The sequence below is a fragment of the Anthonomus grandis genome, chromosome 7 (genome assembly GCF_022605725.1).
Source record: "Anthonomus grandis grandis chromosome 7, icAntGran1.3, whole genome shotgun sequence".
NCBI classification, from domain to species: Eukaryota; Metazoa; Arthropoda; class Insecta; order Coleoptera; family Curculionidae; genus Anthonomus; species Anthonomus grandis.
In genome coordinates, this window is record NC_065552.1 from 31,537,511 (window position 1) to 31,553,929 (window position 16,419).

The 16,419-nt window shown below is 31.9% G+C and overlaps 1 protein-coding gene across 4 annotated transcripts in view; it reads right to left on the reverse strand.

Moving 5' to 3' along the window:
* The window catches only part of LOC126738113 (transcription-associated protein 1), a 79,083-nt gene that overhangs the window by 37,685 nt on the left and 24,979 nt on the right, over positions 1-16,419 (reverse strand). For all 4 annotated transcript variants that reach the window (XM_050443268.1, XM_050443267.1, XM_050443270.1 and 1 more), the window contains exons 15-22: positions 16,143-16,389; positions 10,406-10,638; positions 10,185-10,349; positions 9,902-10,128; positions 5,336-5,526; positions 2,634-2,866; positions 2,252-2,546; positions 1-159 (exon numbers count right to left, since the gene is read on the reverse strand). In XM_050443268.1, the coding sequence (XP_050299225.1) occupies positions 1-159; positions 2,252-2,546; positions 2,634-2,866; positions 5,336-5,526; positions 9,902-10,128; positions 10,185-10,349; positions 10,406-10,638; positions 16,143-16,389 (1,750 nt within the window). The remainder of the gene's footprint in view (positions 160-2,251; positions 2,547-2,633; positions 2,867-5,335; positions 5,527-9,901; positions 10,129-10,184; positions 10,350-10,405; positions 10,639-16,142; positions 16,390-16,419) is intronic.

The following is a 16,419-nucleotide window of genomic DNA, read 5'->3' on the forward strand; positions in this document are numbered from 1 at the left end:
CGTTGGCCATGATCTGTTCGGCCTGTAAAACTTTCTGACTAAGTTTCATAACGAATTTGCTGGATGCAGCGGGAGTTTGATGGAAAATTCCGACGATAGTGACAACTTTTTGTTCGTTCTCAGACTTTTTGGGAAGACCGTTATTACTTATTCCGGATTCTAAATTTAAAGAAAAAAAAGGTTTATAATAATCAGAGAAGAGTTTTTTCTTTTTAATTTTATAATATATATTTGTATAGTCCTATGGTTGAAACGTTTGCTATTTTACTCAAATCACAAAATAGTTTTACCTCTAACCAAAACTCTTGTTTCGTTAACGAAGCAAATTTTCTGTTTACAAAGCTTAGGATTTTATGCGATTTTTGTTTTCCAATTATCGTTGTTTTTAATGTCTTTTATTTTGACATAGGTAATTATCTAGATCTATTAATTGAATCATTTTAGAAATCCAGCATTTCCGCTTATAGAAAAAGTAGAATCTTTTTTGATAGTTCAAATAGAACGCCCTAGTATTTTTGGATCCATAATTTTTTTCTTTCTCTGAGGATAATAATATTAAATCTCGCTTTAACGATACTGTAGTTGATAAAAAAGTTGATATACAGATTGGAGAATCGATCATTATGAATTATTACACATTAGAAAAATAGAAACGCTTAAAAGCGAAATATGCCAACGCGCACGGACGCATTTTGTGCGCTCTTCTACTCGCCTGCTACGTCATTGTTTTTTACTACAACGTTAGTAAGCGTCTGACTTTGATGCAAGTACCTATATTTCTTGCCATAAAAAATCGCAAAATATTACTCAAAAGTTCTAGCATTCCTAAAATATTTTTCTGATACAGGATTTACATACCACATCGAGGTACGACAACAGTTTATTATAATGTTTTTTGCACTGAGTTAATAGTTTCCATATAAAAGTAGTAGAAGAAGTGGTTTTAATCTAAACATAAATACGCTAGATCGAACCAATAGAGTAGAGAATTTTTAGGCATTCTCATAAATGATTATAATAGCAATTATAATAAAATGTGATACAAATGAAAATTTGTACAACATTTGTACAACACTCTCACGTTCCTCACAGCATTGACTAACTCTAGAAAATGTCATTATTAGCGTAATGATTCTTAGATAAATTTAGAAACCGACGAAATGAAATGCTTAAATGTTTTTTGAACTTTAAGTTGCAAACCATTGATACCAACCAGATCCTCCTGCAAGAGTTGGGTATCAAAAGAGAAGTTTACAATTTTATAGATTTTAAGGGTCGATAAATAATAAGAAATTAGGCTCCGAGGTATAAGTGAGAGAGGAGGTAAATATGGCCGCTTCTGGAATATGTCACCAATGTCATCACTTTATAACAAGAAATAACAATGATATGACGAATAAATAAAAACGATACGATATTTTACTACGTTGCAATATTGTTCAGATTGGAGAGCAAAAACAAATTACGGAATAGATATTAAAAAAAAACGAATAATTGCGTCGGCTTGATTTTTAACAACTTTACTTCAAAATTTTAATAAATTGTTTTGCGAAATTCAGAAATCTTTGTCCGATATTATATCATTGACAAAAAGGTTGAATAAAATAGGACAACCAAATTTATGGGCTGATTTAACTTCAATAACACAGAAGACTATATTTTTTGTGGTTATAAATTTATTGACACCGTAACAAATAAGGTAAATACAAAATGTGTCAACAACAAAACATCTTCTCTGTTCAATCGAGTTCAAAAAATTATCCGCGCGTGTAAGACCTCCTTTAACAGACCCCCTTTTATAATGTAAATCCTTTAATTTAGTCATAATGTACCAATAAACTATATAGGACAAGGGAAACCGTAAGGAAATATAGGAAATATAACAATTGGACTAAATATAAAAAAGGAACAGACTTACAGACAACCCTGAGGCCACCAGAGAAAACATAAACTTCATGCATGGTAAAGTTATTAATCCATTTTACAAGGTTCATACCAAGACCCAACCTGCTCATAACTTACTCTGTCGAAGGCCTTCAAGAAATCAGTATAAACACGGCGCCTAACAAGCAAATTAGTTATGGTGAATTTACGCGCAACAAACCTAAACATTCTGTTTATCTAGAATTATATTTTGGCAATGCCACGTAAAAACAGCACCAAACTGCTTTGATTCTAACTTCATTTTACTTTTAACATTATAAATAAACTCATTTATTCCTAATTATTAAGTTAATTCTGTATTCCTTACCAAGATTCGCCTTATGTGCAGCCACAAGCTTCTCCAACAATTTCTCCAAAATCAAGTACAACTGCTCACAGAGCAGCTCATTAAACTCATTGGGAAACAACTGTGTCAAATAGGACAACATTTTAAATCCGTTTAATGTAACCACCTTCTCATCTCCAAGAGTCATCAATAGAGGGCGAACAGTAGGATTAAAAAGTTCCTTATCGATCGGGTACCCTGCTATAAACGTTTTCATGCATTCAAACGCTGTTTCTTGGAGTTCCGCGTTTGGCTTTTCTAAAGCTTTGTATAATACCTGCGAGGAAAAAAAATAGTTTTGAGCCATTAACTTGTTGAAAAAAAAAATCAATATTCAGTGAATAAAAAACACAATAATACTCACCTCAAATATCTGATCTCTAACCTCCTCCAAATAATGACAGGCGGCTAGACACCTCAAGGCACTTTGTCTTAAAGGCACAAAATTCGTGATTGATTTATAGCAAAAATAAGTAGCCAGTTTGGAATCGTCCATTTTACAGAGCGCTAGCAGATCGGTGATAAAGAGATTATGCTCGTGTATTTTTAGGTCTATGGTGAACAGTCTCGGTTGCAAGGTGGTGCAGAACATATTACCTACAGATACAGGGTAATATATTAAGCAGTTTTTTAGAATTAGATATTTAGTAATGTTAATGTAAAGTAGAAAAAAATACTCAAACGCACTCTTGATATACATTTAATAAAATAGACTTCAGTCCTCATAGAAGTTTTTTTTTTATTTTGATACATTTTATTGACGTGTGTTTTCATTTTATATTTACTGTATACACTCATAAAATTTACTCTAACTCTATCCACTGTTTTAAAGTAGCATTGGACTGATCAAATCATAAGATTTATTACCTCTCTTTGGCGGATTTTAAAAGTTTTTGTTTAAAAGACATTTGGAACAAGTTAGATATTTTATGATAAAGCAGAAGTCGGTGACCATGAGATAATAAGTGGTTCATTAATTTCGGCCACGGTTTTTTGTAATTAATTGTGTATAAAACTGTATATTACATGTATAAAAATGTGTACATATGTTTTAACCGTAAGCTACCTCATCTTGAAAACATTTAACTACTGGATTACATTTTAAATGAATTTTCAAACTTAAGTTGATAGACTGACTTAAAAGATAGTAAAATGAGTTGAGTTAGATTGGATTCAAAGTCTAAGCTACCTCTTTTTTAAATTGACAAATCGGCTTTTTTCATAGATTTTTTTTATTTCATTATAAGGTTGGTGAGATTGGTTTCATCGCATTATACAAATTATGTTTTATTTTCCAACTTAAATTGATAAAAAATATTGTATAATTGTTTTTTCGCATTGGTTAGGCTGAATTGCCGATTCCTGTCTTAGAATTTGGCTACATACTCTATTCTAAGATGAGTTTTTAAGGTGTCCGTTCTCTACACTTAGATTTTACCAAAAACTATAATATGAGAACACAAATTATTTCAAATTAATTATAGAATCTTACCGATTAATTAAAATCATTTTATGATTTTAATTATTTATTTATTTATTTATTTAGAAAAGTTGCTACTGGCAAATAAAATCCGTGGAACTGATGCATAATTATATTCCAATTACGCCTTGAGAGCTATTGGGCAAAAAGGCTGTCAATAATATTAGGTATTTCAGATCGAATACCTCCCTGTAGCTGGTAATTTCAATTCTATCATCACTTCTATATATCGGAGTCAAGAAAATTGTTTTCCAGAAGTCTGGACACATCCTAAATCAAAAGAGGCAAAATAGATAATGTAGGAGTGTGGTTTGGAAACAGACATCATTTTTTAATAAGACTGATGGTGTGACCACAGGTCCATGAAAATGTTTAGTTTTTAGGCCGTTAATCGCTTAGGGAATATATATTTTGGATACAAAATCTAAATAAAACATTTTTTTGAAGGTCTCTATGAAAACTTTCAACTAAATCCGATGTACTTTTTAAGGTTCAAAATATAACACATAAAGTCTAAACTTTACCGGATACTTTAGAAACTCCAGATAAACACACAACTTCTGCTGGAGATCCCATTAACGATACTGAATAAGATAATAACATAAAAAATTTAAAAGAAGAAGAAAGTTAAAAAAAAAATTAAGAAATATATTTTTATAAGGCTTTTTTTTGTATAAAAACAGAAAAATTAAACTTGGTATTTCTAAATCTTATTAATATTCAAAAATGTGATAAATAATATTTTTCTTACTATAATCAAAAAGTTTTTAAGACTTTTATTTTGTATTAAGTACCTACTACAATTTTTGAATGTACCTTAGTAATAATAGAAAATATAGTTTTATTTTTACACAAAAAAGACACTTTAAAAAAAAATTACTTTAATATAATTTGTTTTATATTTATGGAAGAAGACAACTTATAACCGCCCTACACAGAAAAGAAGCAGGTTTTGAAGTATAAATCTGATATGCATATTTAATGAAAATCTTTAAAATCGTTTTTCTCAAAAATTACTGTCTAATTGAACTGTCTAAATTTCTTCCTTAGTCTGATGTAAAACTGTACTTCTTTATCTATCTAACAAATCCAAGGATTATTCGATTTGAATGAAATAAAATAACGAAGAATAGTATTAAAAATTTAGATTAAAATTCTTTTAAATGTCATGGAGCTAAATATTTAATATAAAAAGTCTAATACACTATAAATCAATAAAAATAATAATTGGACTTTATAATTAAATATCCAAAAAATCTATTTTATTCATTTGAATTATTACGCATACAAGTTACAGTTATAAGATATTTTTTATTTATTTTAATATGGCGTAACATCTAATTAAATGCGTAACTTTACCAAATAGATGGTTAACCATTATAGCTCAATTTGCTATTTTTTGTTATACTATAAAAACACAGTTATTTAAAAAAATTATTAAACAATGCTTCGGTAGCTTCTGGATTGGTTTACAGCATTTAGAGATATTTAAATTAACTGATCTATTCTTAGTTAAATTTAGAATATAACATCTCCCTATTTCTAAAGCCGCAATAACTACAACAGATTTTCATTCAAGCACTTACCATCCATGAGTCCCATTTGTGCAATCGCAGGTTGATGCATCAGCAAATGGTTCTTGGGAGGAACCATATCTGCCAACACGCATTTGAACGGTTCCATTACTTCAGTGACCGTCTTGTTTTGTTCTTTGGATAAAAGTCTGAGACTCGCCATTGCTTGTTCACGAACCATGGTATGAGGACTTGTCACTTGCCTTAACAAATATAAAAATAATATATAATTTTTGTCATATTAAAACCAAACAAGGCTATTGCCATATTTGATAGCCTAATTAACGAGTATTCTTAAATAACTTTATTATATAAGAACTTTGAGAATAACAGATTCTGAGGGTATTGAAATTTTGGGAAGTTTTCTTTTTTATCAGAGATCTATTGATTATTAATAGCTTAATAATAACTTTATTATTGGAGCAAAAATAGCTTTTTTGGACAATGTATTTAAACTTTTGTTGCTACAAAACCAACGTTAAAACTTGTAGCCACAAGGCCAATTAAGCATGAATTTTTTAATTCAAACAATTTTTTTCTAATTTTTAAATTTATTTTTAAGTCTACGACTTCTTTTCAATGTAAATAGCAAAAGTGGCATATTGTCGTAGTTGTTTGTAAGAATTATAATATATGTCACTTATCGGTTGCTTAAACTGAAGGAGATCATTGATTCCTAGTTTTTTAAGGAGTTTTATATTATTTGTAATCCCCGAAGCATATCTGTAGTTCTTTCTTCTTTTAAACACAGGAGCATATTAATCAGTGCAATTACACTATTATTTAAAAACCGAACTTTATGGTCAATACTGGAAATATTATAAAGTTTTTGCCAGTTTTGCCACTCTACATCTCTTTAAAAGTAATTTAAATGCATGTTCTGAAATGAACTCATTTTTAAATGTAAACTGTACTTATAGGACTGATTGATGAAAATATATATTTTTTGTATGTATTGAGGAGAATCTGGTTAAAAAAAGTATCGTTTTAGAATTAAAGACGTAAAAATAAATGGCGAAACGTCCAATTTTAAATATTGGAGGTAGTTTATTTTGAGTTGATTTTTTTTTTAGTTCATTGTGAAATAATGGTTAGCATTTTTTTTAAATGCATTATTTTATTATGTAATGAGGTTGAACCTGTATATTATTAATAAATCAATCATTTAAAATCATCCTAAAATAAACTGGCAAAATTAACCGGACAACAAAATTTGGTTCAAATTCTTTCCTTAATAACTTTTTTACTATTGCATCGATTTGGATATTTTTTTGCTGAGTTTTAGACGTTTTATTGTCATAATTTTTTCATATCAATGTTACAAACATTTCCAACTGATTTGATGTTATACAGAGGTTAATGAAAAGTTGAATTTTACTCTAAACTTTTAAACACCCTGTGGAAAAAAATTCACAACCGAATAATGCATCTTTTTGCTGCATTTTCAAGCCCCATCTTTTGTGAATAACTTGTTTTTTGATTCATTCGGATATTTGTATTATTAAAGAAAAAGCACTGGCTTAAGGGAAACAATGCAATAAAGATTTATTAGCAACAAAATTTTAAAAAAAATATGGATAACGGCGGTATTAATATTAAATAAAATGGAAACAATTTAAACGTTTTGGTCATCTTCAAGATTTAGCCAGATTTAAAGAATTACGTTCTAAGATTAAAAGAGATATTGATCTGTCTTATAAGCAATATTGTAGAGGGCTTGAAGATGAGTTAAAATTAAAACCTCATAATTTTTGGAAGTTAATTCAGAACTTAAAAGAAAATAGCTCGTTACCACAATCTATGTTTGATCAGAGAAGAGAGCTGTTAAGTAGCCCTCAGGGTATTGCCAATGCATTTGCCGATTACTTCCAGAGTTCTTACACTACTGGTGAATCGCCGCAAAATAATGTTGATATAACTCAAAAGCCTTATGTCCATAATTTTGTCTGATTTCACTGAAAATGATGTTTTACTGGCCTTAAAGACTATCAAGCAAAAATCAATAGTTGGCCCTGATAAAATACCAGCTTTTCTCTTATATGATTGTGCTTGTATTTTTGCTAAACCGTTAACAGTTCTCTTTAATCTGGCTCTAAAACAAGAATGTTTCCCGAACCTCTGGAAGTCATCAAAGATAATTCCAGTACACAAAAAAAAATGATAAAAATCTCATCGAGAACTATCGGCCAATTACAATAATCAACAACTTTTCTAAATGTTTTGAACGTGTTCTTCATTCGGCCTTATTTCCTTCAATGAGGGGTCTTATAGATCATCGTCAACATGGATTTATGAAAGGTAGATCTACCACCACAAACTTAGTTTGTCTTACAGAACATATATCTGAGTCAATAAATGCCAGGTCACAGGTTGACGTTATTTATACAGACTTCTCGAAGGCTTTTGACCGTCTAGATCATGGTATTCTTCTAAATAATCTTGACCAAAGACCAAAACTACGGTTTTTCTTCTCACCTAATACACTTTTTTAGCTCTTATCTTACGGGTCGTCTTCAGCACGTGGAATGTTATGGCCGTAGTTCGGCTCAGATTGTTGCAACGTCTGGAGTTCCACAGGGCTCCATATTGGGGCCGCTCTTCTTCAACACATTTATTTCCATTTTGTTCCTTTCATATAAATGTGACGGAGTGTACCCAGAAATTGGTTTTTCACATCAACGCCTACTAGAAAGGTACTCCTTTAGTAGTCTTGAGCAGAGGCGAAAATCTGCTGATCTGAAATTTTTATTTAAACTTCTTAATAATAAAATTGATTCGCCAGACTTATTACGACATGTAAATCTTCATGTGCCCCGCATATCATCTAGAAATTCTGACACATTTTACCTATCTAGACCTAGAACGAATATTTGTAAATATTCTCCAATGCGTAGAGCATGTGGCACTTTTAATTCTGTTCAGGATCAATGTGACATATTCAACTGCAGTTTGTCCGAAATTAAAAGAGTACGCTTTTCCTAGATAGTAGACATAAACAAAATTATTTTTTATTCAAGTATTGTATAATATTATAGAAAACTATTGCTATTAATAATGTATTCTTTTTTTTTCTCTAGTTTTGGATTGTAATTTGTATAATATTGTATTTTTTTCCCCCACTCAATAATTGGAATTTTTTCTGTGGAGTGGTGTAATTAAAATAAAATAAAATAAAAATAAATAATAATTTTTCCTAAAATCGGATATTTTTCTTATGAGCTTGAATAACAACTCTCATTCTTTCGGGCATAGGCTTAATTAAAGAGGCAGTCGCATCTTGGGGTATTTGTTACCACTCGTTTGTCAGTGCTTCTTCTAACGCAGCCAAAGTTTGCCGTAGATCTGCCTAACTCTTCTTCCCAGTATATTCCACAAGTACTCAATAGGGTTGAGGTTTGGACTTCTTGGGGGCCAGTCCAATACATCAACGTCAACCTCTAGTAAATATTGCCGTGTTATTTGTGCTATGTGCGGTCAAGCGTTGTCATGCATCAAGGTAAAATGTTCTCCTGGCTCATAAGGCACCACATGCTCTTCTAAGTACTCCCTAATGCATCTATCGGCGTTAATACCCCTTGAAGTGTAACTAGGTCTGTAGGGCTTCGAATGAAAGTCCACCCCAAACCTCACCCGTCCACCAGCAAATTGGATTCTAAGAAAGATACAACATTAGGAGTATCTTTCTCCAGGCCTTCTCCATACTCTTTGACGTCCGTCAGATGAATATCTCGTACAACGAGACTCGCCTGTAAAAAGAACATTTCGCCATTCCTCAAAGTGCCAATCTCCATGAATTTGAACAAACCCCAGGCGCAGCCTTCGATGACCCGCATATAATAGAGGACTTGTAGCAGGTACACAAGATGTTAAATTCTAATCCGCTAACCTTCTTCGTACAAGGTACCTTAAACTTCTGCCAGTCTTCTTACCAAAGCTGGAGCAGAGGCTGTTCGCTCTCGAAGAACTTGAAGACGAAGAAATCGATCCTTAACTGCGTTTGTGGCCCTTCGTTTTCCTTGTCCAGGTGTACATGGATAAGAACCAGTTTGTCTGAACCTTTGTGTCGCATCGGATATCGTACCTTTATGCAATATACCTAATCGGATGACCATCGCCTCATAGAGTTTTTAAACGGGTCGCTTACGCAACAGCTCCGAAACACACTTTCAAAAATAACTTAAAAACCCCTTCAAAAAACTCAAAAATGTACAGCAAAATTAAATCTGTAATTCGTTGACCACAATCTCTTTGACATGCCACCGTCCCATGGAAACTTCTACCTATTTCTTTTGTCATAAGTCAACTTTGCAATATTTTTAAAAACAAATTCTTGCTACTATATAAACCATTATTGCTTGTTCCCTTTAAGTTAGTGTTTTTTTCTATAATAATACAGATATCTGAATGAATCAAAAAACAAAGTTGTTAAGAAAAAATGGGGCTTGAGAATGCAGTAAATTATCAAGATTGGTGCAATACTGAAAAAGTTATTAAGGACTGAATTTGAACCAAATTTTCGTTGTGCGGTTAATTTTGCGATCCAGTGTACTTTACATCTTTTTAAAATTATTATCTTACCTGACTAGTTCGTGTGTAACTTTATGCAAAGCATCCGCTTGTAAATTCATAGTTTCATCATCACTGCCAATTGGGGGCGGCGTGACAAGAACGATTAGCATTTTTTGCAAATTTTCTCTAGCCATATCCAATGCTCCGCTCGAAACCTCACCCGTCAAATCCATCATTACAAAAAGCAGTGCTTTTAAGAAGGTGAACATGTGCTCGTAAACCCATTTTAATGCGCACTAAAACGATTTTAATTGTATTTAATGTCCATTCATTCGGGCAGATTCAGTAAAACCTTTTCAAACATAAACTTAATAGCAATACAACCACCCAACTTGGCATACCACGCCCTCTCGTAGCAAAGTCCGCACATCTTCTCCGATAAATATTCAATAAGTGGCAATCGGCACGCCATTTCTTTGCTACCCAATAAAATAGTCGCCGTATCCACGATTAACATCTAAAAATTCACAATTTTAACAGACAACTTGTTTTTTCAAAATCATGTTGTCATACCATTCCTAGATGTCCCGGTTTACACAACTCCCTCTCTTCATGGCCAATGATAACCGCTAAAGCATCAACCAAGACCAACGGATCTAAGTCTATTTGCTTGTTTGGCTCTGGAGTGTACGCGAATGCGCCGCACTGCTGCGCGACGGCCACCATCGTATAGTGACGCACAAGAAGTACGAACGTTTGCATTGCGGGTTTACGCAGTTCTTTGATTGCTGCTCCAATTATCATACCTTGAAAGGAAATAATTAGATTATAGAGTAGATACAATTATCCGGGAGAAGCAGCAAAATTTTGGTTGCATCTCGTACTGATACGAATTGTTAAAACTAGTCGATTCTTACGTATTCTTATGCTAAACAGCATAACTTACCAGGCTAAATGTTGACGGAGGCACTGTAACTAATTATTGAATATTGATTGAACCAAGATATATCGCGTCCCGCGATAAAATTACATGAACGTAAATATAAAAGACATCACGAATCCGAGTCTTACGACTTGCTGGTCCTCAACACAGCCTCAACCCTCGGCAAGTCATTTTTTAAGGAGTGCATTTAAACGAAAAATTGCTACATCGCGTACCGATATGAGACTTAGGGAAATTGTTACGGACATTTTTTTAATAATAAATGGCCAGTGATAAACAAAACCAGTGAAAATCTTGCCACGGTTTTATTAACGATTCCGGACAGATGATGGGCACATTTATAATTCTCCTTATCGCATAAAGTATGATTTTTTCGACTTTGAAATAAACTTATTCGATGCGATATATTGTTAATGTTAATTGAAGTACTTAGACATTGAAGTCTGAATCAATTTTAATAAAACTATGTAATACCTCGTCCGCTGAAGTTGCCGTTATTTTTAATAGTATGTCATTCTGTCCGTCAAAAATCCTGAATGGCAAAGTTGAAACGAAAAATTTTCATGCAAATAATATCGAACAAAAAATAGAGATATTTAAACAACCTTTTTCTATAGAATATACACAGGGTCTCAATTTGCAAACTTCCCACCTCTATTTTCTCGAAACGGGTTAGGTTTTTATTAAATCGCTAGGACACGTCAATTTTATTATCGAAGAGGAATTAGAAATCAGAATCGAAAACCTGAAATGACAATAGGGGTTGAGTAATACCTCATATGAAAGAACTTTTCATTTTCTACATTTTGGCACCTTATTTTTCAAATTTGAGTGCTGCGTTACCAAGTTAGGGTTATTTAAACATTGCAAATTACTTATTGTTAGACATTATTCCTGTTAGTGTTTTAATTACGTTAAAGCTTTATTTTTTTAAAGCTTATTATTCAAACATGTCTTTTTAGGTTAATATTATTTTTATTAAACTTTCGCATAGTCGTTACAATTGTGGCTAAACAAGTTGTTTTAATAATGGTCTTTACAAAAGCAAGCTTAAAATTTATTTTTTTATCACGTTTAGTTTATGAGGTGTTCAGAGTGATTTCCATTATATTCCAAACAAAAATACAGTCTAATCTTAAATTCTTCCCGAAGATTTTTAAATACCACTTCTGGATGAGCCCTACAAGTCCCTGCAATCCTTCTTTTTAAATCATCGATATTATTAGGCTTGAGTATTGTAAACAACCGTTTTTATATGCCAACTTAAAAAAATCTAACGGCGTTGGGTCTGGTGACCTAGCAGGCCATTCTATCGGTCCCCTTCTATCAATCCATTGCTTAGAGAATCTGTTATTCAATCACTCTCGCACTGGCCGAAAATAATGCGGCGGAGCTCCATCTTGCTGAAAATATAGTTCGTTTTCTTGCAAAATGTTACCACCAACTTGATTTTCCAGATCAGTCATTATTAAAGGATCAATTATATCTTCAAGTAGGTGTCAATAGAGCTCTCTAGTCTCTAGTTAAGTTTTCTTCAACGGTCCTATAACAGCATCTCCGAGAATACCGGCCCAAACATTAATTTTTTGTGGCCACTAGGTAGCATCCTCTCTAACAATGTGGGGATTGTCGTCACTCCAATACTGACATTCTGTTTATTGGCATGGCCGTTTAGGAAAAAGGTACATTCATCACTGCAGCAAATGTTGTTTACCAAAATTTCACTAGTGTTTATTAAGTTGGACCTGGTTTCGCAAAACTCTATTCTCTTATCAAAATCGTCCTTATGAAGTTGGGAACCTGTAAAATTTGCATCTTGTACGGATAATATTTATATAACTTTAATGCTTTTCGTACAGTTTCATGTGATATTCCAGTTAGAACTGCTACTGTACGGAGAGAATTGGTGGGTTCTGCAACGAATGTTCGCAAAATCTCTACTTGAGCACCTTCTTTTAAAACAGGCCCTTTTTTTGTTTCAGTAAATTTTGCTACTAAATCTAAAATGTATCTGTGACCTACATTAAAATTAGGATTTCTTTTATTAAAAACTTTTCCCGTTTTTCTTGAGCATCTTCCTTGCTCGCCATAAACAAAAATAAGCGTGTATATCATAGTTATAAACAATAACACACAAATTATAGCAATAAATTGTAACTGATTTAAATACCTAGTGACATTGACTGGTAGGAAAGTTCAATAAATAATATTTTGAATTTCGGATCATATCATCAAACTGTATTGAGACGAATTTCATTGCAAACAAAAATAAACAAAAAAGAAACAAAATGTAAATGTTTATCTTTCATGACCAAAAGAATTTATCGGATTGATAAACACTTTCAGTGATAAATGCACCTTTGCTCTTTATGGTCATGTAATGTAAATGTAAAAACAGTAAGCGAATAGGTTAGTAAAATCATGCATGTAAAACAATTTAATAACCTAAAAAAACATGTTCCAATACAAATCTTAGCTTTACCGTAATTAAAATACTTACAGGAATAATGTCTAATAATAAGTAATTTACAAATGTATGTATGTTTAAATAATCTTGACGTGGCAACGCAGCACTCAAATTAAAAAAATTGGGTGCCAAAATGTAGAGAATAAAAAGCTCTTTGAAATGAGGTATCACTTAAGCCCTATTGCCATTTAAGATTTTCGAGAGGGAGGTTCAGGAGGGTAGGGATATAAAATTTACCCCCTCGTTAATAAAATTTACGTATCCTAGCGATTCTATAAAAACCTAACCCATTTCGAGATAATAGGGGTGGTAAGTCTTCAAATTGACACCCTGTATATTCATGCTTCACATAAAACTGTCAGATTAACTAAGCTAAAAGCTCCTTGGTTGACCATAACTTAAAACTTCTTAAGAAAGAGAGAGATAAGGCTCTTCAAAAATTTAAGAGTTTCAAAATCATTAAACGATTGGAATAGATATAGAGTTAAGGAATTATTCACTTTCTATGGTCAGGTCTGAAAAAAGAAACTATATCATTTTTATTAGTACCATAAAGTCACTTAAATAACTATGAGCTACTCTTAATAATTTTAGCGTTTATACTAGTTAGCAAGAAGACACTGAATCGCCAAGTAGTCTTGCAAATCCTGAATTAATTAATCAACATTTTGCCCAATATATACAAGTAACAAATTGTAATAATATAATTAATTTTTACAAAAATATAATTATACGCTAGGGAATTTCGCTTTACTTTATGCCTCATTTGATGGAATAATGAGTTACTGATTATATTGGGTATTACGTCACTTATAGCAAAAATCAATTTAGAAATTTTTATCTCACACGCTCAACAATTATTGAAAAGAAGAAGAAAATAGACTTATTCACGTATTTAAAAGAAATATGAACTTAAATCTGTAACGATACCGTTCGATATACTTAATTTAATTTAAGTTCAATAAGTTTTAAATACAATAATTTACTTGAGGTATAATAGATTTTTTTATATACCTAGGAGCTGAGGTTCAATCTATTAATCTCTGAGCTCGTTTCTTCTTTTCAATATCCTACCTAACTTTGTTATGAATATTATAATTAAAAAACGATAAAATACAACAAGAAGACCTACTTTTTTTAAAAATACCTAATTTGAACCGTGAATAAGTCTATTTTCTTCTTCTTTTCAATAATTGTTGAGCGTGTGAGATAAAAATTTCTAAATTGATTTTTGCTATAAGTGACGTAATACCCAATATAATCAGTAACTCATTATGAATTCGTCACAACAATACAGATTTTATTTGATGGAATAAGTCGGGCACTTCCTAGCATAAAAACTGATGCTTGTAGTAGTTATGGCATAATGGCCTTTGCTAGCTTAAACAACTGTAGCCCTTTTATTGGACTTTAACAACATTATAAATTCATATATTGAACAAAACTATTTTCCAGATACTTGAAAAATTAGTATAGGCAAACCGATATCTAAAACAAAGTCACCTTAGTCACTTAATGATCTGCGAATAATTTCAATTCTACTAGCTATGTCAAAAATCTTATAAAAAATATTATATAAGCAAATTTCTAAATATTTTAATTCAAAGGCTATTATTACAGATTTTCAAAATGAATTTCGAAAAGGGCATTTAACAACTAGTGTTTTAGCAGTTGTTACAAATGATATTATTAAAACACATGAGGGATTGGGGAGCATCCTCATACTACCTCGCGAACTACTTATAGTAAAGCTTTAATATTATACATTTGAATTAGACTCTTTACAACTCATTACTTCATATATCGAAAACAGAACTCAAAGAATAAAATTAAGTGAAAAGTATTCCAGTGAGTGCGCGCGTGATGTGTCCCACAGGAATCTATATTGGGACCGCCGCTTTTTATCATCTATACTGCTGACGTACTAAAATCACTACATTTTTGGGCAAGCGTTTGCGGATGACACCCCACTGTTCGGTCATTAACATTAATAACGTAGATTTAACAATTGATAACATTAACAGGGATCTTTAAATTATAACTAATATTTCACAAGAGCTTGCACTAAGACCTAACTCTATTAAATCAAAGCTTATGTTTTTCGGTCGTCACAAGAATAAAATAGTTATTTACGAGTATGTAACAAGTGTGTAAAATAAGCGGTTTTTGATGAATGGGAAACTTGTCGGGAAACTTTCGCCTACGGCTTATGCGACAATTCCCATGAACGCCACACAAGTTACAGAATTCAAAAAATGTTAAACATGTGTTGCCGTTTTATATTTAACTTAAGAAAATATGTTAGGGTATCACATAAAATCAATGAAATTCAGTAGTTAAGTATGTCAAGTAGAAGGCTCCTTCATTTGGATACATCTTTTAATAAAATTAAGAATTGTGAGAAATATATTTCTTCATCTTTTTTAAATAAAGATTGTAACCAACTGAAATATCCATTCTATAAATTCTAGAAATAAAGATAAGTTTATCATCCCAAGTAAACACAAGACACAATTTTCAAAAAAAGCTTTAGAAATAAGGCTATAAAACCATACAAAACTCTGCCTACAATTTAAAACAAGCATATTAATATGCATTAAAGTATCAAATTAAAAAAAAAACAAGTAGAGAATTATGAATTGCATCACTAGCCCTTTTGCGGCTTCCCAAGGTTTGAAATATATAAATAATTAAGGCCTTTAATATTAGCGACTTTTAGCGCAACATAGTTTTTTTGTAATTCAGATTAAAATAATCCATTGGAGGTTAAGTTTGAGTAGGCATAGGCTAGACTTCGCCTTCTTGGAATACAATTGTAACCAGTTTATCAAAATTATACAATGTTTAATTTGATTTAATAAAAGACGATTATTATTATATATATCCTATTAAGTCCTTACCCGTCAGAGCCATCTGATGAGTATCCCTCGCCAACTTATGTATGGATTTAAAGTTGGATCCTTTAATATTCCTGATAGTTGAGGGATCTTCGAAGCTAGGGTGCAAAAACAGGTTAATAAGGGTGTGCTTGCTATCGCTTAAGTCTCTCGAAGCAGTCAAATAGCAATTTATAACTTCCCATGCTTGTTTTCTGTAGAAAGGATCAGTGACACTTTGCTTTAAAGCGTTAAAAGCGGTGTCCATAACCTACAGAGATTAATTTCGAGATTACAGTTA